Source organism: Brienomyrus brachyistius, unplaced genomic scaffold (assembly GCF_023856365.1).
Source record: "Brienomyrus brachyistius isolate T26 unplaced genomic scaffold, BBRACH_0.4 scaffold40, whole genome shotgun sequence".
In the NCBI taxonomy this organism is placed as follows: domain Eukaryota; kingdom Metazoa; phylum Chordata; class Actinopteri; order Osteoglossiformes; family Mormyridae; genus Brienomyrus; species Brienomyrus brachyistius.
Genome location: NW_026042315.1, coordinates 2,849,140 through 2,870,251, shown reverse-complemented (window position 1 = coordinate 2,870,251; position 21,112 = coordinate 2,849,140). Strand labels below are relative to the sequence as shown.

The 21,112-nt window shown below is 44.0% G+C and overlaps 1 protein-coding gene across 1 annotated transcript; it reads left to right on the top strand.

Annotated features, from left to right (window-relative positions):
• Positions 1 to 5,970: 5,970 nt before the first annotated feature.
• Positions 5,971 to 11,915, top strand: LOC125722615 (E3 ubiquitin-protein ligase TRIM47-like; the record flags this gene model as incomplete). Its single annotated transcript, XM_048998805.1, is given in 6 exon segments — positions 5,971 to 6,151; positions 6,154 to 6,407; positions 9,939 to 10,034; positions 10,607 to 10,840; positions 11,012 to 11,170; positions 11,714 to 11,915. Coding segments are annotated over 6 exon segments (954 nt in total), but the record flags the coding sequence as incomplete, so codon positions are not given.
• Positions 11,916 to 21,112: the final 9,197 nt, after the last annotated feature.

The window sequence follows — 21,112 nt, the reverse complement described above, 5'->3', positions numbered from 1 at the left end:
TACATCAAATAAAATACTCTATTATTTTAGAAATCTGCTGCAATCTGCTGAAGGGCTGTTTGCTCTGGTGGGTCCAGGCCAGTCATTGGCAACGTCAGCACTGGTGTTTTGACAGGTCGCTGCTGCCTGTATTTTGTCTGAAATTTTGTGGTTTCCTTTCAATAAGCTGTCAGGCTGTAGAGTCACACAGAGGCTGTTCTTCCCTGACTTCAGCTCTGAAGTCAAACCTCAGAGAGCTGGATCTGAGCTACAATCACCCAGGAGACTCAGGAGTGAAGCTGCTCTCTGCTGTACCGGAGCATCCCAGCTGTAAACTGGAGAAGCTGAAGTGAGTAGAGAATGAATATTTTATGTTGGTTTAAGTCAAGTTTATTTGTATAGCACATCTTCATACAAGAAGGTAATTCAAAGTGCTTTCCAGAAAAGATGATTAAAAATAAAATGCATAATGCACAAAGTAAAATCGTGGGAATACATATGAAAATAAAACATTTAGTGCATGTGTGAGTGACTGGTGTGTGAGTAACTGGTGTGTGAGTGTGCCCTGCGATGGGCTGGCCCCCCATCCTGGGTTGTTCCCTGCCTCGTGCCCATTGCTTCCGGGATAGGCTCCGGGCGACCCGATAGGATAAGTGGTTTGGAAAATGGATGGATAAAACAATAAATTAAAAGAACATGACATATAAGGACAGATATTAGAAGTGACAAACTGCCAGTCCCATCAGACTGCCATCGCCCTGCGGCCCAGGGTGCTCCGGTGACAGGAGCACTTATGTTCCACCATGCTGTTTGTTATGGACACACTGTGGGCAGCACAGGGATTCAGATCGGCCAGGCCGTTCCTCCCAATCACACCCTTCCAGGTTTCACTGTCGCTACGCACATCAGCGTTTATGTCGCCCAGCAGGACGATGCAGTCCCCACGGGGGGCACCTCCCAGCCCCCCTTCTCAGGTCTCCAAGCAGGCCAGGTTCTCTGAGCTGGTGTTCGGTGCATACGCATAAACAGTCAGACCCCGTCCCCCAACTCGAAGGAGAAGGGAGGTAACCCTCTCGCTCACTGGGGTAAACTCCAACGTTCTAGCACTGAATTTGGGGGGGGGGGGGGCTATTAGCTTATTTCACAGAGGTCACCATTTTCAAAATGAAAACAAGGCTGAGGTGGGATTAATTCCACAAAATTCGTTGATGCTAGTGTGCCATATTGTTGTGAACCAGGATGTACATCTTATCAAAGACGAGAATGTGATCAAGGTTTGTCTTTCCCTTGATTTCCTTGTAACCGGGACACTTAGAAGCTCAGTTCAAAGTTAGAAAACACACTTTTGCAGAATCATGGATTTACAGTAGTGAGGATGTATCATATAACCAAGCTGCCTCCTGCTATAATTCCTCACAGTGGGGCTGAAGATTTTTATTTTCTATGTGAAAACCCATGATCCATTGGAGGTGAAGTACCTGACTCTGCTTGGACCTAAAATATATTCATACCCCTTTGATTAACTCTGTAATGTACCATATATGTTTAGTAATATGTATCCAGCGTTTTCAGCCTCTCTCAGGATAATAGTGCTTGTGCTTGTTGTCTCAGAAAATTGTAAATTCAGAAAATAAATCAAGCTTGTTAATGACTAACGTTAGTCATTCACGCTGCAAACAATATTTTGATATTTGCTGATTAGCTAGTACATTAACACTTAGGCTACGCCTGTCAAAATCGTTAACTTACCTTTAATATCAGTAATGTTACCCTCTATTCAGTTGCTGTATCCTTTTAACAGAACTGCTCTTGATATTCAACATCCATCCTCAGCCCATTTTTCAGCATCGTTTATGGTAAAATGTGGCACCAGCTCAAAGTTTACGGTCCAAGCCGTTGTTATGTGACTGTACTTCCAGGCTTCCACTTGGGGTGACTCCCTCCTCTGCCTCGCTTTCCATTCAAAATGGCGGCCGTGTGAAATCAGCACATAAGTAGACCCACACCTGCCCAGCGCCTCTCACCAGGGGCAAGTCAAGAGTGGAATAGAGGGGAGTCCAGCGCCTCTCACCAGGGGCAAGTCAAGAGTGGAATAGAGGGGAGTCCAGCCCCTCTCAAGCCCAACATGTGCATATATTTAGTCGGTATCTCTCTACCTCCCCAACCAGCTCAGGTTCCTTTCCCACCAGAGAGGTTACATTCCATGTTCCTAGAACCAGAACTGGTAGCCGATGATCGGTCCGCCTAGGCCCCTGCATACACTGCCACCTCATCCACACTGCACCCAACCCCCACAACTCGCCCCGCAGATCTGACACGGTTCCCTGGTAACCAGCCGACACCTGCCACACTGCTCCATAATGTCAGGCCAGCGTCCACCTCTCTGTCCCCTGATGCCTGGCCAGCACCCACCTCAATGTCCCCAGACGTCCAGCCGGCGCCGACCTCATCTCCTGACGGCCTGCTGGTGCCCACTTTCTATCCTGACGTCCCATGGGCACATGCCACCAGCCCAGAGAAGATGGATCCAGAGGATGTCCTGCTGGACTGCCCTGGGTCCTGCTACGTGGTCCCTCCTTCATCCCAGACTCCGGTTACTCTGGTCCCAGTTTCTTGGGTGGTCACCAGTATCAACAGGAGTCCAAGAAAGCGGCAGGCAGAATGTCTGTCTCCCAGAGAGGGTTTGCCAGTCTCTGCTCTTGCCCTGTATGTGCCTTGTCATCTTCCTGTTCCTGTCCTGTTGTCTCCTTGCTGCCCTACTGCTCTGCGGTTCTCTCATCACCTCCCAACCCCTCACGTCCTCCAGCCCTGCTGGCCCTCCCAGACCCTCTGGTCCTGTGATTCGGCGGAGTTCAGCCTCACCTGGAAAGGACCCTAGGAGGGTCCCCAGCCCCGAGTCTTTGCCTGTCTTCCCTGGATGCCCCATCTCTCCTTGTCTTGTGCATCCTGTGCCCCTGTTCTTGTTGACCCTCCACCTATCCATCCTGTTTTGGGGTCTGACAGGACTGCTGTACCTGTGGCTCCTAGCTTTTCCTTTATCCGCTCCATGTCCTTAGTGATGTCCTGCAACTGCTCTTATGTCTGGTGTTGCTGTCTGTCTAGTGTTCTGTCTAGTCTTGTCTGGTCTTGTCCTGTCTACCATCTGTTCTGTCGTCCCCTGTCTAGTCCAGAGTCCAGTCTGGTTCCATCCCTGTTGTCTAACCCCTTTGGACTTCATGGCCGGAGCGCATGCTTTTGGTGGGTTGGGGCGAGGGGGTACTGTCACATTAAGCAATGCCATTTTTATCCACTATGCTTGTCCATTTATGTGTCAACGCATGTTCTGACCATCCATGCTCTCTGCCTCCCCACATTTCCAGGTGCTACCCGGGGGGGGCACCATCTCAGCTGGAGTCCAGGTTCTGTCCCATGGAGGGGTGACACTGCGAATTGGACCTGCTAACTGTGTCATCCTGGGTGCAGCCTTGAGTGTCACCCTACACAGGCCAGCGTGGAGAACAGGCTTATTGACAGACTTTAATCACACCTCACACCTGGCCTTTAGCAAGCAGCTCCACTCTTTTCTGTTCTCAGTAATATTAGTCTGCCGGGGGGGTTGGGCAGCCAGTTGTCCATGGACCCCCAGAGGTCTTTTTTTTCTCCTTACTTGGGGTTTTTTGGTTCCTCTCCTCCGTTGTCATCTGGCTTTCTTTATTTAATATCTTTCTTTCCTTTTTCCCGTTGTGTATTACTGTCTTTAATGATGTTGTAATGTATGACTACACATCTATGTAAAGTGCCTTGGGACGACTCTGTGAGGCACTATATAAAAATGTAATTAAATGTCCCGCCTCCTCCCTGACGTGGCTCTAACAGGCCATGTTTGCTGCTTGTTGGTCTCACGTCTCGTTCCAGCCCTCGTGTTAAACACTCCCAGCTGTCTCCAGTCTCTTCCATCATTAGTCCTCCATTTAAGTGCTTCCTGGTCCTGTGTTCCCCAGTTCGATCACTGATGTTGTGCCTTATGTGTTGCCGGTTCCATAGCCTCCCATCCTGATCCCAGTAAGTCCCTGTTTGTTGTCTGAGAAACACCTGCTGCACGAGTCTTTCACCCCGGTGACCACGACACCAACCACCAGTGATGTCTGTGGAGCCCAGAAATACCAGCCTAGCTGCACTAGTGCCCAGGCAGCACCTTGACAGCGGCATGTTTGCATTGTTGTATTTGCCTCACTTGTTCACCACTTTCAGCAACAGTATCTGCTATGTACTAGAACTGTAATCATATGTGAGTGAGTCTGTCTACTTTGAAGGAGCAGAGATCACACCTCCTTACTGTAGGTACAGGGCACAGAAACGGGTAAATCCTGTAAGGTAACATTCTTACAGTCAGCATAGATTCCAACACAGTTCTGGAATATGAAGTTCATAGTCAGTCATAATTTTGTAGCATTAAAATATAAATTTTACATAAATCCTAACAGTATGTGTGATTGTGGGGGGGTGTGGGGTCTCGGGGTGTAACCTCTGTCTCTTGGCTTGTTTCCTGTCCCTACTGCTGTACGTGTGAAGTCTGCATGTTCTTCCAATGTGGGCTTTCTCCTCCTACTTTGGAGAACATGAAACTGCGATCAGCCGATTGGAATCTCTAAGCTGCCCTTAGTGTGCGTCTGTATGTGTGAGTTTGTGCTCTGCTATAAACTAGTATCCTGTCCATTGTGTCCCCCGCCCTGTGCCACCTGGGACAGGCTCCAGGCTCCCCACCCCCCCGTACAGGATAAGCAGTAATGCAGGACGGCTCCACACTGTTCCAAAGAAATGGCGCTACAGCTCCCTTCAGGACTTCAGACCAGCTGCTCTCACTTCACACCTCCAGGCTTGTGGGTGTGGTTCCCAGTCCTGGTTCTGCATGTACAGCTTGCATGTTCTCCCCGTGTTCCTGTGGGTTTCCTCAGGTTTCCTCATGCTGTTCACGATCATGCAGTTTGGTGAATTAGTGTCTCTTGATTGTCCTCAGCATGTGAGTGAGTGTTTGCCCTGTGATGGACTGGCATCCCATCCAGGGTGTCTCTGCCTTGTGCCCTGTGCTTCCTGTGATGTGTGTGTCCCATAACCCTGTATTGCAATTATTGGAATTTGTTGGATACTTTTTTGATATATGATCTTTCTGTTCCTGGGGATGGCTGAAGCTGGTCCATTAACTTTTGGCTTAAATATAAGAGTAGTATTCAATTTTCATTATTAGAGTATGGAATTATTTTGGATGATTAAAATGATCACTCTGAACTTGACTGTCCTTCCTAACATAAATACACTCCCTGCACAAACACACAGAAAGAAAAGGAAGAGATGACATATATTTTCATGAATATTGTATATAGAATAATGTAAAAAAAAACAAATCTGTGCATTGACAGCACTTGTCAAAGCTTGTTCTGTCTAATCCTGACACAGTCTGTCTATAACTGCACATCCCTGCATGTTTCACCTGAAACCACATGATCCCAAACGTGATTCTAAACCGACACAGAAATTCATTCTCAGTAGATCTGCTCTCTTATACCTTTATACCTAATTTCTATCTACTGCACAAAATCAAAGAGTAGGATTATAGTTTGTTTACAGAAAAACAATGTCAGTAACTGTTATTCTCATAAAAGATAAATAAATGTTCGCTTTGGGTACAGTTTGTATAATGTACTATTTTGTTCATAAACTGCAGCTCCACTGTTTGCCCAGTCTGCTCTTCTCAGTCTGGTCTCAGTCCAAAACCGCACCTGCTGCAGTCTGAGAAGCAGGAAGTTCCTCCCACTGTCACACAGACGACTGTGAGAGAAAACGAGACTGAATCCTATCAGTGTTCGTGGTAAAATGGCAGAAGCCAGAGTTGCAGTGGATGTAATTGAGTTAAGTTGTGCAATCTGTCTAGATCTACTAAAGGATCCAGTAACTATTCCCTGTGGACATAGTTACTGTATGAGCTGCATTAAGAGCTGCTGGGATCAGGAAGATCATGCTGGAGTTTACAGCTGCCCCCAGTGCAGACAGACCTTCATACCCAGACCTGTTCTGGGCAGAAACACCATGCTGGCTGAAGTGGTGGAGGAACTGAAGAAGACTGGACTACAAGCAGCTGCTCCTGCTGACCAGTATGCTGGACCTGGAGATGTGGAGTGTGACGTCTGTACTGGGAGAAGAAGTCCTGCCTGGTGTGTCTGGCCTCCTACTGTGAAACTGACCTGCAGCTTCACAACAAACTCCACCATGCAAAACAGCACAAGCTCATTGATGCCATCGGCCATCTGAAGGACAAGGTCTGTTCCCACCATGACAAACCGCTGGAGGTCTACTGCCGTACCCACCAGCAGTGTATCTGTTATCTCTGTACGATGGATGAACACAGAGGCCATGATACAGTCTCAGCTGCTACAGGAAGGGCGGAGATACAGGTCAGGCTAATTTAAAAGAATTTCCCCTTTCTATCTAAAACAATTTCCCCAAAGAGATCAGTGAAAGTATCAATTATTGTTATTATCTAAAAGTTAATTTTAAATAAATGGATTTTGTCTTAACACTTGTTCGTGTAATTGCTACGAAACACTCAGATCAAGTCTGGTTCGGTAAAGTTGTCATGACCTACTTGTCCGGTCTTACTAGCGGGGTTACTAGCTTGTCGGATTTAAGGTAGTCTGGGCAAAATGTAAGTAAACGAATATGAAGTCCATTTAAACTGTGGTACCTTACATCCGACAAGTTACCCCGAAAAGCCAGTAACCCTTCATAGTACAGAAGAATTCACTAGAGCCACAGTACAGTAAGGCCGTGCCCGCCGAAGATGTTTGTACGGGACGCCATGACACTCAAAATAAAATAAATAAGTATATCAAAAAATATAAATAAAATGATAAATATTTCAATAATGTATCCTTTTATTTTTAAATAATTTCATAAAATTTCATAAATTTCATAAAATTATATTTCATAATAACACTTGTCTTCTATGTATAATTTTTAAATTTGACAATTTATTGTTTCGTAATAATGTTGCGATTTTCATTAGACAATTATTATTATAAAATATTATTTTCACAATAAAGTTTAACTTTTCACATTATCGCCATGCATTTCTATACTGCATCAGGAGGTGTTTTGCAGGATTGGCACTGCAGCCACCGGATAAAACTCACACTGTTCCACTGGGACTGGTGTGGTGCTGAGGTGTCACCCACTGCACGGCTGCACTCAGGTTCTCATCCCTGAGGTGGTTCGTCGTGTGGTGGGTGCGGTAAGGCACTGTACTCAGTGTGTGCTCCTTACCTCCGTACCTTACCTTACCTTACCTACATCAACACAGTACAAATGTACATGTTAAAAAAGGTCTTTCGGTACTAAGATGTACGTAGATTAATACTTTTCTATTCAAGGTTAAAGGGTTCAACCTTTAAAGCATTGTGTTGGTTGCCATAGGATAATATTTTGGCTTTCAGTGATAACCAGTGAAGCTCAAAATTTATGAAAATATTAACAAAGAGGTTCATTGTTTTGTCTGATATGCTGAATTATGTCTGACTTGGAACAAATGAAGTAAAAGTAGTCAGGGCTGGAGTGGGACTGAATATCTAACCAGGAATTCAAGCCCCCGGACAGCCCAATATAAAACGATATAAACAATTACACTGTTATTATATGTTTTTATTCACACATCCATTTGCTAGGCTACTGAACACAAACATCCCCTTTGTCCTCTCATCATCTTTGGCCCTAGTGTGTTCTTCCTTTTCCCCACATGGCTGCATTTGGCTCAATGGGATGAGTGTGTGACACAGAGGCTGGGATCAGCTGGTTATGGGTTTGAGACAGGTCAGGAACCAACCTCACCTCTTTCATTTAATTATTGCTTTTCTATTCTTCCCAGTGTTTGTTAGTTCTATGTTCTGCTTGTGAAGCTTGTGCCTTGTTTTATTATGTTCCACATGTTTCTGTACTTTCTAAGTATTGAATTCCTTGTGTGTGTTTCTTACTTTCAGTGTTTGTGGGAGTTTTCCTAGTCTTGTGTTCATTAATATAAGTTACTGCACTTGTTGCCTGTTTTCCCTGCACTTTTGTTATTGGTTAATTGTCTCACATCTGTCTTTGTTAGTTCGCTACAGCAGCCTGAGCATTAGATTGGCTACAGAAACCGGCAATGCAGGTTGTGTGTCTGACACAGACAATCACATTTTGTGCAGCGTCAGTGTGAGCCATCGGACTTTATTCTGTATTCGCCACTCCTCCATCAGGCTGCCTCAACTGCAGCCATGTTTTCTGCAGAATGAGACTTTGGGAATTTTCCTGCTCCCAATAATAAGGTCGACAGCTCAGTCTTATCATTTATAAAATGGCATTTGACTACTAAATAAGCTTCCATATGTATGAATGTCCACTTGTCAGATGTTAGTCTTACTGCTTTGGCCTTTCTCACCTCTTCCTTTGTTTCTCTTTTTCTATCTTAAATGTTTCTGTCACTAAACCCTTTCATGTTTGCCTGGATGGGAGAAGGTAGGTTGGATCCAGGATCCCCACAACCTCCCTAAATCCTGCGTTATCCACTATGGTGAAGGGTTGTGCATATTGACCAAAGCCTCATCAATCATTTGTTTCTTGGTCTCTATACTGGGAAAATTATACAGATTATTGGGTAATACCCTCACCAAAATCTGATATTATGTATTCATACAATTAAACTGAACCTTGGACACAATAATGACTAATAATAATAATAATTATTATTATTAAATTATTATGATGATTAAAACTTACGCTGCAGTGTGTGTGTACGCCGAAATATGTGCTGTACAACAGGTTTGAAACCGGTAATGAGGATTGTGCCACATTTTCAGTTTCCAAAGCAGTCACATGGTTGAGTGCAGAATGAAGCTTCAGATGACCATGGTCACGTGTTCAGGGTGGAACGAAGGAAACTGAAGCTGTGCTTCAGAATGTAGTGAATCGCTTTTTTATTATCAAGCTTAACATCACTAGCTGCCCCATTCCCTCTGTTAGTCTACGTGTCATTTTCTTAGCTACTTTTTCCCTGGTGAGTTTTGACCCCTTATTGTTCCTTTATTGCGTGTCTTTCCAGTTTGGTTCAGTCTCCTTAATTCCCTTTGTCTTGGAGCTTTTAAGTGGATCCTCACCTTGTTTCCCTGCCTGCACCAGGCTGCGCCCCAACATGCACATTAAATATATGATATGTTCAAATTCTGAAGAATCTTTAATGAATCCCATTTTACACATTTTCCTTTCTGAATTTGCGTGGAACATCAGTGATGCAGACTTTGACACAGTTTACATATGAATGGGTCACAACAGTCCAATATTAAACCAACTTCCCAGCGGATTCAGAGTTTTTAGGGTTGCAGGAGAAAAGATACATTATTGTTGTTCACAGTGCAGTTTCTACACAGTGGCCCATTATCAACTGACATGCGATCTGACATCAATCTAATAGGACGTCAGTTGAGTAGCCGGTCCTGCAGTGCAGCCCAGGACACATTCGCCTTCACATTGCTATAAGAATGTGGCCATATGCAGCCCAGACCACCTCCCAATGTGGTTTGAGTGATCGGATCTCAATGTATCTTCAATGCGTCCTGGGTAATTAGCGCTGTCCACTTGTGATTGGATCACCCAGGACGCATGTTAATACCAGGTGGAAACAGGACCAAAGGGTCTATGTCCATTGAATCCTACCTACAGTCAATAAATCATTAATGAACATCCATCCATATATCCATCCATCCATCCATCCATCTATCATCCATCCATCCATCCATCCATCTCCTATCCGGTAATCCAGGTCAGGGTCAGGGGGAGTGCCTGGAGCCTTTCCCAGGCAACATAGGGCCCAAGGATGGGGTCCACCCTGGGCAGGATGATTGATGAATGTGATCTCAGCTAATGAAACAAACTTGTTTTGTCGTCTTGTTTCCTATCTGTAGAAACAAATGGGTGAAAAACAGAGGGAATTTCAGCAGAGAATTCAGATGAGAGAGAAGGAACTGCAGGAGCTGAGAGAGGCTGTGGCCTCATTCACAGTGAGTATGAACCTGAGGAGAAGATAACAGCTGGCTTGTGATCATATTGTATCTTCTTTCAGATTCAACAGATTGCAGATTTACAGACTTGTGCGGATTAATCAAATTAATGCTGCTGTGGGTTATTCTGGGTCAGTGGGATAAAGTTGCTAGATTACAGAGTTTAACCAAGTGTTGCAGCAGTAGTAGCTTATTTATTTAAAAAAATACCATAAATGCCTATTTGAGAAAAATGCAACTTTTCACAACCCAGCGTAATGCAAATAACCACTAAAAAAGTCACCTATTAAACTGAGACCTAATGGTGACAACCAACCTGCCCCATACAGCCACCAGTCTCTGCCAAATCCCTGCAGCTGACAGTGTATGAGCTTAATGAGCGATCATTTCCAATCAGTGCTGGCTGGGTTTCAGTACCTGAGGCGTCCAGCATGGTGATGCTCCAAACCTCAGCCCTGTGCTGTTTTTATACCTCCTGTCAGCTCACATCTCTATTGTACAATGAGGCTCTCTGGAGTCTCAAAAGGGGCCAATTGTAATTTACTGTCCTCTGCTCCCTGTGTCACCAACAGAGCTCAGCACAGTCAGCAGTGGAGGACAGCGAGAGGATCTTCACTGAGATGATCAGCTCCATTGAGAGAAGACGCTCTGAGGTGACAAAGCTGATCAGAGATCAGGAGAAGGCTGCAGTGAGTCAGGCTGAAGGAGACATGGACAGACAGAAGCAGGAGATTGATGAACTGAAGAGGAGACACTCTGAGCTGGAGCAGCTTTCACACACAGAAGATCACATCCATTTCCTCCAGGTAACAGAACAGCTACTTTGGCAATAAGAAAACCAGAGTATTCAAATGGATGCATATTGTCATTTGTATTTCAGCTAGTCTGTCATTGGTCAGATGTTAATGGTTCTGTTAATTAGATTGCAATACACATTTGTATTGATGAAGCTGTTTAATCAGACTGTGTGTCTGTAGAGGCGCCAGGCTCTTCCTGTCACTCCTGAAGCTGGATTTGGACCCAGAATCTCTGTCAGTCCCAGATCTGATTTTGGGAATTTGAGGAAGGCGGTTTCTGAGCTGAAAGATCAACTGGAGAATTTTTGCAGAATGAAAATGGCAGAGATCCATCACCAGGTTAATACATTTCTAGTCTGTTCATGTTAATATAGACCAGGGCTGGCCAATCTTACCCAGAAAGGGCTGCTTTTGCTGGATTACTAATTAGAGGACTGATTGGCTGAAGGGTCTCACACCTGGGGTTGAACAGCTGACCTAAAGGTTACCCCAAAGACCTGCGTACACACTGGACTTTGCGGGTAGAATTGCCCCCCCGATGTGTTCCATGCAGAGAGAGTATGCAGTACAGTCAGCCTCACATTTGTGTGACCAAGTCAGTTTGTTTACAATAAGTTTAAATCTTTGTGATAACTGGTGAAAGAGCTTCACATTCTACTGGCTGCAAAACCCAGATCACATGAAACATGTTTCTTCTACATTATAGAAACCAAAAATCTGTATTATGTGTAACTTACCATGATTTGCAGTTTGTTAAAATGCCTGTTATTGTCCCTCATAATGATAATACCCCACTGCTGTTATCTCCACAGTGAGTGAAGTCCATCTCCCACAAGTAAATTCCTTTTACTCACATCCCTGTTTCTCTCTGTCTCCTTCTAGTTACCAAAGACACCGTCCTACCGGTATTAGTGCCCAGGACCAGAGCAGAATTCTTACAGTGTGAGTCTGTTCACACACACACTTCTCTCTCCCTGTATGAGGTGGAGTGTGTTTTATTGTGTTTCGTTTTCTGCTGCCAGTGGAGCTTCTCTTTCTCTCTCCCGCTGCCTCCTGGTCTTTCACATTTACATGAGCTTTTTATCTCAGTGGACTTTAAATCCAGTTGCTAAGTAAGGCAAGTTTATTCAGGGTGCTTTTCCACTGCACCAGGTTCGGTACTTTTGGTTCTTTCCCTTTTCCATTAACTTCCGGTCAAGTACCAGTACCAGAAGTTCCAGTACCAAAAGCATCATTGCAGCTGGGGTACTTTTTCGGTACTTTGGAACTTTGGTGTGGGACTTACAAACACGTTCATTGTCAATTTAAAAAACAATTTTAAAAAGTCTAAAAGCCCAAAACACAAATAAACAGTTAACTAAAAAGAAGTGAGATTGTAGAGGCAGCGTATGACTAAACTCCTGCTAATTTAATTTATTGAAACAAAGCAGCAACAAAAACGTTTTAATCCCTGATTATAATGAACTGACAGTGTAGCAGACCTCAGGTCTTCAGGAAGCTTGTTCCATAGACAGGGAGCATAGAGACTAAAAGCTGCTTCAGCCTGCTTGGTCTTCATTCTGGGACACTGAGTAAAGTTTCAGGGGTCTGGATGCTTCACAAGGTTCAAGGAAGTTAGTGCCATTTAGTGCCTTGTAACAAGTAATAATATTTAAACCAATCCTGTGATGCTCAGGAAGCCAGTGCAGTGATTAAGGAGCTGTGTGATATGCTCCACTTCCTTGGTGTAAGTGAGGACTCTGGTGGCAGCATCCTGGATGAGCTGCAGCTGTCTGACTGATTTATTACCAAGACCTGCAAAGACACCATTTCAATAGTCTAGCCTGCTGGAAATAAACACATGAACAAGCTTTTCCGTATCTGGTTTAGAGAGAAATCCTTCTCTCTCTCTCTTATTGGGCTGGTTTCAGCTTCCGTTGGGTGGATCTTAAGCAGACCTTGGGCTGGACCTGGGAACACTGTACTGATGCCTCATTTCCACCAACATGGAGCCGGTGCTGGGCTGGTTGTCACTTGATGCCTTTTCAGAACCTGCCTGTGTTTCCACCAGTTTAAAAAATTCACATAAGTGACAGTGAAAGTAAAGGTTCATATGTATTCCGTTTTGTGGGATTTGTTCTTTTCTGTTCCAGAATAAGTTTTTATAAGCTGCCAACTGTCCTTTTAATGATCACGCTATTAAAGATGCCAATAACTGAACTTTGCAATCTGCCTCATAATCTGCGGCATGGTTTTCATTTACAATGCAAAGTTACTCTGATAATAAGCTGGCTAGTTGTTTTACTGCTGCCACCGGAAATATTAGACAAAACTATATTGGTTATTGACTGAATTATCCAGCTATGCGGACGGTTTGGACACGATGGCCCCTCCCACTTGCACTGATGTTATGAGAACTTTTTTTTTATTTTTTGTGGTGGCCTGTAGCCTTGTGCCTTTGACTGAATCACAGCCATGATATACCGGAGTATCTTCTTATATGTTATTGCTTAATTATACTGCACTCATAAAGCATTCTAAACACAGCTATAAATATTTATAAAAAAGCATAACACATTATATCCACCATTATAACGCTTTATGAATGCTTTATGACACACTCATCTATAAGGCACTATAGATACCTTCATAATGCAATACAAAGCATCCTTAATGCTTATACCGATCATTATAATGCATTATGAAGGTATTTATAGTGCACTAAAGAAGAGAGCTTCAAACATCATTCATTATGCATAATAAGCATGCCTATAATGTGTTATGCCTTTTGATAAATATTTAAAGCCATGATTATAATGCATAACAATGGATTATTATTTGTTGTGAATTTTACTAACAACATGGCCTTAAGTGTTCCAGAGATTTTATAGTGTTCCGTAATCTGAGCAAATGGAAGCATGTAGATGTTGCACAAAGAGGCTCAGTGAGGATTATAATTCTAATTGGTGATCAGTGTTGACACACCACAGCACACAGTGTACAACACCGAAATGTGTCCTCTGCTTTTAACCCATATGTGACATCGTGACATAGCAAGGGGCAGCTAATTCAGCGCCCAGAGAGCAGTGTTTTGCTTAGGGTCCCTCAGCAGTGCTTTGCTGGTCGGGGATTCAATCCAACAACCATTAAGCCACCACTGCCCACTGCCAATTACGGACCCTTGAAGAACTCCACATGTAATTTCTGTTCATTCAGATTCATAATTACCCTTCTGACAGAAAGTAGTGCATGACTTGTAAAAATAATTCAAACCCATTAAATAAGGCGGCGGCTCCACCTCCTTCCCTGTGCTCTAGTGCTCTAGTCTCACTGATAAAGGGCAGGTAGGAGTAGCTGGTTTGATCAGGGCTGCTGCATAGTTTTCATTTGACCCCATTTCAGTTTAAAGCATAAAAATCAAGGTCTTGATATTAAAATCAGTCATTAATAATGATTTTCCAGCCACAGACCTGATATTCAGTAAAGATCAGTTTAATGTATTAAACACATTGTCTGACCCAGTGTGTAGGTGACACACAACTGGAGTCAGATGAGAGAGAGTAGCTGTGGGCTTTGATGCACTTTGTTCCCCCTGAAGTCAGTCAGAGCAGGAATGGCTGACACTGGGGCTGCTCCTCACTGCCTAGTGTGGGCTGTAGCTACAGCAGGGGATCCAAACCAAGTAAGCGGCGGGCGGTGGGGTAAGGGCCCAGCCTGTCCTAGATGTCATCATGCACTGTAATGCTGAAAGCTGGGAAACTGCCCTCGCTTTGTTTGGGTAGCAGGAACGTTTGGTATCACTCAGTAACAGCTCATCAAAACCTTTTATCTGCATCCTTATCTTGTGTGAGATACGGTATCTATGGGCAGTGAGGTCCGGGGGGGGGGGGGGGGGGGGGGGGGGGCTTCCTTCCTTCCCTCACATTTGCCCTTTTTGTGCATTCGCTGACTGTGTACTTTTTTTCAGATTCATTAATATTGTCCTAAGACGGCACCTGCAGTCTTCCCCAAACTGGCTGTGACACTGAACATCTCCTAAGTCTGTGCTTTAGGGCCATGACTTCACACGACACGACTACACTTGCGTGCGTAGTTTACATCTATCTGGAGGATTGAGGGTCATGTCCACCAGGGGGCAGTGCGAGAAAACCATCTTGGTCGGTTCCTTCGTTTCCAGTCTCACTTGTTAGTATGAGGTTGTGGCATTAAATGTTGTACAAGGACGAGGGAGTCAAGATGGCGCTCTGAAGAACACGCTTTGATTAGAGCTGCAAGCCCACTTGTTTTGTTTACCATGTACTGTGAACTATATGCAGTTTTACTGCTGTCTGGTTTTATTTAATCACCCAGTGACTGCAATAACTATACATAGTCATGATTAGCTTGATGATAGGCTTGCTGACTTTCTAGCCTAAAGAAATAGGCTGAGTTCTGCTCACCTTGTTCAAGCCATTTTTGCCACAATCTAACAAAGGCTCCTTCTGCCTTATGTTTATATATAATCATACAATTTATTCTGTAAGGCACCTCCTACAATTTTTTCTGTATCAGTAAGACGACTGACTGGTTTGCAGGTTAAAGCAGTAAATCTCATTTATAATTTTCTTTTCTTCATCTCTTCCGATTCGAGCCAAGTCACTACTAAACCTTCTGACAAATTTTGCTACATGATGTTATTATTGCAATACTTTTTTCTGTATTGGGTCTGTTCCAGTGTAAGTCAGTTAATTATTAATTATGTTAATTATGCCTACCGCACTCCAAATTTGTCTTTAAACGCCAACATAGATGATTTTGATGAGGATTTTCAAGGTAATAGAACTGTTGCATACATATAAATGCGTATGCATATGTGTGCAAACTTGTCCCAAATTGAAAATCTCACGCCAGCCAGTTGATCAAAGTTGGCAGCCCCGTGAACTGCCGCTCTGAATTTGTAAAACGTAGGGAAACATACACAGACCTCGCGGCTGTGGTACGTGTGCAGGGAATATCAGAATTACTACTAATACTTAAATAGGACACGTGCGCATGTGCAAAGTACACAGCTTGACCAGAGAAATATGAACGTTTCCATGTACGCATACGCGGTGTAATACGCGAGTGCTGCGCTTTGCGGAGAACCAGCCTAGATGCGTCCGCGTTGGGAGCGTCGTGTCGTCGCGCTGCTGGAGAGAGGTGTGTGTCCAAAGTGGATTAAAAGACGTTCATATTGTGACCTAAAGACAAACTCACTTTTAGTGGTAATCTTTGTTGTGTAATTTTATGGTTAATATGTTTGATGAATGCTGTTTGTAATTTTATTTACCTGTAATTAAGCCTATTAGTTTAACACGCGCGTCATTTCGGCGCGTCTTCCCACCGGCGTCGCGCGGGCGACCAACATTTCCTGAGGTAATTCACATATTTGACTTTTTATATTTTATGTATCGTACAGAATAATAGAGCGCAGGCTAAAGTGCAGTTCGGCCCCAGCGGGTCTCTCAGCGTGGCGTGTCTCACAGCGCAGGGGGCAGCCGGAGCGCCGCAGACTCGGGCGGCTACATGAGTATATTGGGAATAAAATGTGTGTATTGGAGCGAGTTCTGTGTGAGTGAGTGTGTGAGGTGTGACAGTGATAATGATGGAGATGCTGGGCTTCGTCATGGGATTAATGGCTCTTCCTCCTGCCTACAGACTCCTGCCAGCTGACACTGGACCCCAACACAGCAAACAGATTCCTGTCTCTGTCAGAGGGGAACAGGAAGGTGACAGAGGGGGCAGAGCAGCCATATCCTAATCATCCAGAGAGATTTGACCGCTGCCCCCAAGTTCTGTGCAGAGAGAGTCTGACTGGCCGCTGTTACTGGGAGGCTGAGTGGGATGCTGATGGAGCCTGGATAGGAGTGACTTATAAAGGAATCGGGAGGAAAGGAGGGAGTGACTGTGACCTTGGATACAATGACAAGTCATGGATGCTGTGCTGCTCTCCTGACAGTTACTCTGTCCAGCACAATAATAAACAGACTGACATACCCATAGAGCCCTCAGGCTCCCGCAGAGTAGGAGTGTATCTGGACTGGGGGGCTGGTGCTCTGTCCTTCTACAGAGTCTCCTCTGATGGACTGACCCCCCTGCACAGATTCACCTCCTCATTCACTGAACCCCTCAGTCCAGGGTTTGGGGTTTATAGAAACTCCCCCGTGTCGCTGTGCATGCTGGGATAGCTCACTGTGTGCTGGAGGAATCATTTTTACCTTATCAGAGTCTCACATGTCGCTGCTTCTCCGTGGCAAAAAGGCAAAATCTCTGCTTTATAACCAGTATAACCCTTTTTACTCTGTCTGAAGTGTGACGTATGTTAATAATTGGGTTCTGTAAGCTGAACAAACATGTAGAATGACTGTTTTTCTCTGACTTATGTTCTATGTTGTCTGTAAATGCACCAAAACTGCCTAAACTAATTCATAGTACATGCAGTTGTACCAATGGAGTGAATTCTGATTCTGAATAAAATAAAATGTAATGAAATCTAAGCCTGATGAGTGGGGGGAGCTTTTCCCCTCCCCTCTATATGTATATTTTATATTTCGGTCTATATATTGTATTTGCTACCTGTACACTGACAATAAAGGCTTCCTATTCTATCCCATTAATGTCCTGGTTCCGCGCTGCCCAGAACGTAACTGAGTAACAGACTTAATCCGCGCTCTCTGCTCACTGAGCGCAGCAGCCTGATATCGCAGCGGCGACGCTTTGGCCAGCAGGGGGCGGCAGACGGCAGACAGTTTATTAACTCAAAACCTACAGCGGTCCTGAGGTAACTTAGTAAAGATAATGATATAATCAAATTAATCATATATTAACTAAGTAAACATAAATAACATAAAATCTTAATAAGTCACGTTAGTACAACAACAACAGAAAGGCACCTGATCATCAATGAAGTAGTGTAGGTGATTACCAATTACCAGAAAAAAAACACATAAATCCTGTTTCATTAGGAATCCTGAGATATATACAGTACTGTGCAAAAGTCTTAGGGAGTCATAGGAAATGTTTAAAGCTATTTATCTGGGTAGCAAATTTATATTTTCTCAGTATGAAAAAGAAAATTTAATATTAGAACATGTGCAAATTATGAGTAAAACAAAAAAAAACTAAAAGGAATTTCTTATGTTCTCCAAAAAGTTACTGATATCTTGTTGGATGGCTAGATGAACACCAATATGGTTCCTAAACCTCTCCTCAGGTTCACCTCGGCCATTTCATGTATTTGTTAAATTCCACGACCAGCTCACTTAATTAATTAATGAAACTAGTTTTATAAAGTCACTGAGGTACTGATTAGCTATATGAGGTGATCTAGTGGTCATGTCAAAAAATACATGAGTATATTGAAAATACTGCCAATACTGGGATGACTTTAGGAGAGATTTTGAAACGGTTAAGGGCAAACAGTTTGACAGACATAATATCATAGGTTTAAATCAACATGGAGATCATTTTAAAAGTTTATGTGACTGCCTAATATATATATATATATATATATATATATATATATATATATATATATATATATATATATATATATATATATATATATATATATATATTATGTGTGCAGTTATATATATATGTATGGCCAGCCCACAGCTGTTTCTGCTCCCATTGCATTAATATGGAAGCTATCTGCTTGTGTTGATGTTTCGCCTGATATTTCAGGTGATATTTCAGGATGCAGGCGGGTGGACTGGGTGGTGGTACTGTTATAGTGGGGTTTGCTGGATAGATGGACGATTCACAGTTTATATTCCATGAAAGTCCACATATATCATTCCATTCACCCTACTCATGTACACCATCGCAGTGGCCAGCGTCCAGGCAGGATGTTCACCAGCACTTTTCAGTCTCTTAATGCATGTTACAGTGAGCAGCTGCCATTCTGCGAAAGTCTGGCTTCCCTCTTGGGGACATGATCAACAGAACAACGTGTGAAAGACAGTGAACTAAAGTGATGTGTGGCGGAAAAGTAACACTGCACATCACTCTGAACACACCATCCCCACTGTCAAATATGGGGGTGGCAGCATCATGCTCTGGGGGTGCTTCTCTTCAGCAGGGACAGGGAAGCTGGTCAGAGCTGATGGGGAGATGGATGGAGCCAGATACAGGGCAATCTTGGAAGAAAACCTCTTGGTGTCTGCAAAAGACTTGAGACTGGGGCGCAGGTTCACCTTCCAGCAGGACAACGACCCTAAACATAAAGCCAGGGCAACCATGGAATGGTTTAAAACAAAACATATATCCATGTGTTAGAATAGCCCAGTCAAAGTCCAGATCTAAATCCAATCGAGAATCTGTGGCAAGATCTGAAAACTGCTGTTCACAAACGCTGTCCACCTAATCTGACTGTACTGGAGCTGTTTTGCAAAGAAGAATAGGCAAGGATTTCAGTCTCTAGATGTGCAAAGCTGGTAAAGACAAACCCTAAAAGACTGGCAGCTGTAGTTGCAGCAAAAGGTGGAATTCCAATAAAATTGATTCATGTTTGTGGCTGTAATGTGACAAAATGTGGAAAAGTTCAAGGGGGCCGAATACTTTTGCAAGCCACTGTAAACCACAGGCATCACCCTAACGGTAAGAAGTGTGATCCGCTTACGACTGACACGCAGTAGAGACAGGATCCCATCCAACACGGGACCCACTATAGGCTCACACAGAAATAAAGGAGAAAAACACCAGCTGCCTTTTCCAAGCTGTTTACATTCCTGCGCTTCCTCATGGTGACAGTAACAGCCCGTGTCACATGACCACTGTCATGTCCTACCCATCACACCTGCCTGACCCTCCTGTCTCCTCACTAGCGTGACCCTCATGATTCATGCCTGTTGCTTGTTGCCCCTCGTTAGTCTTTGCATTTAATTATCTATTTGTCTCGTCAGCCCCAGTCCGGTCATTGATGTTAAACCTTCCTGCTGCCTGTGACCTTCCCGGTTGCCAGTCCTCCCATTTGTGATCCCTCACAATCCTCTTTGTTTCCAGTCTCAGCCCATCTAGTTCAGCAAACCCCCTTTTTGTTTCACTACCAAGGATGCAGAGATGAGAGTCTTTTACCAAGCGTACAGTGTCCAGAGTGGATGAGCATGACCACAGTGAGAAGAGGATCTGATGGATGGAGGACCTAAGTACCATAATCTTAGTAACGCATGAGCAGAATTGGACCATAAGAGGAACTGGCCGGCTCCATCTCACACATGGTACGTGGGTGTAGAAGTTACTCAAAACCATATGGCTGAAATCCTCCACATGTGCATTTTGAATGTACTGGGCATCATGTTTTGAGCCTGTTTTAACCATGAGAATCCTGTGAGGGGCGGCTCAGTGGGTAACAGGGCTGCCTTGCAGCTGCAGTGTCGAATGTTTCCATCCTTCTCCTATGCTGTCTGTGTGGCGTTTGTTTGCTCTCTTTATCCCACATGGGTTTCTTCCTGCAGTGACTCTGACAGGCATCTGTAAATTGCCCAGAGTCTATGACTGTGAGTGTGCCTTGTGATTAAATGGCATTCTATCCATGGTGGACCCCAGCTTTGTACCCTGTGTTTCCTGTAATTGGCTCTGGGATACCCTTGTGATAAGTGTTTGTAAGATGGATGCATCACATCTTAGTACTTGCGACGATCTGTCCCGTCTCCTCCTGATTGGGCCAGCAGAGCTCACTGCTGACACTCCGTAACTCTCCTAACCCTCCCCAGCTGTATCCCATCGTTGACGTTCTCCACCCTGATCTGTTAGCCTCCTACACCTCTCTCCCGTCGGTGATTACTGTGTATAAATGTTCCTGCTCTCATGGTTCCTCAGCTCCGTCATCATTCTTCCAAGTGTTGTTTGCTGTATTCCCTTAATAAAGCCTGTGTCTTTCCCAGAGCTACTGCATCTGAGTCGTCCTTAACCCACTTTATATTACTCATCACATAGAATATCCATTTACATTTAACCCCATGGACATTAGGCTTTTCTCGCAGGGGTCTAAGGTCAGAGAGCCCAATTGGACCAGTTCATCCAGATAAATACATTTGTAAAGAAATAGTAAATACATTTCCAATAAATTCCTATTACACATTGATGTTATAATCAGAAGCCACATTGTGAAATGGAATATATCCAAACAGCATTTTAATCTGACCAGTAGGGCATGCTGTTGTACCACTTGTAGAAACACTTTTGCATTTACCAGACTTGTTTACCCAAAGTGACTTACAGCAGTGGGAAGGGTTATGTTTTATGCATATTCTTGGGGGATTTGAACCCATGACCAATGAT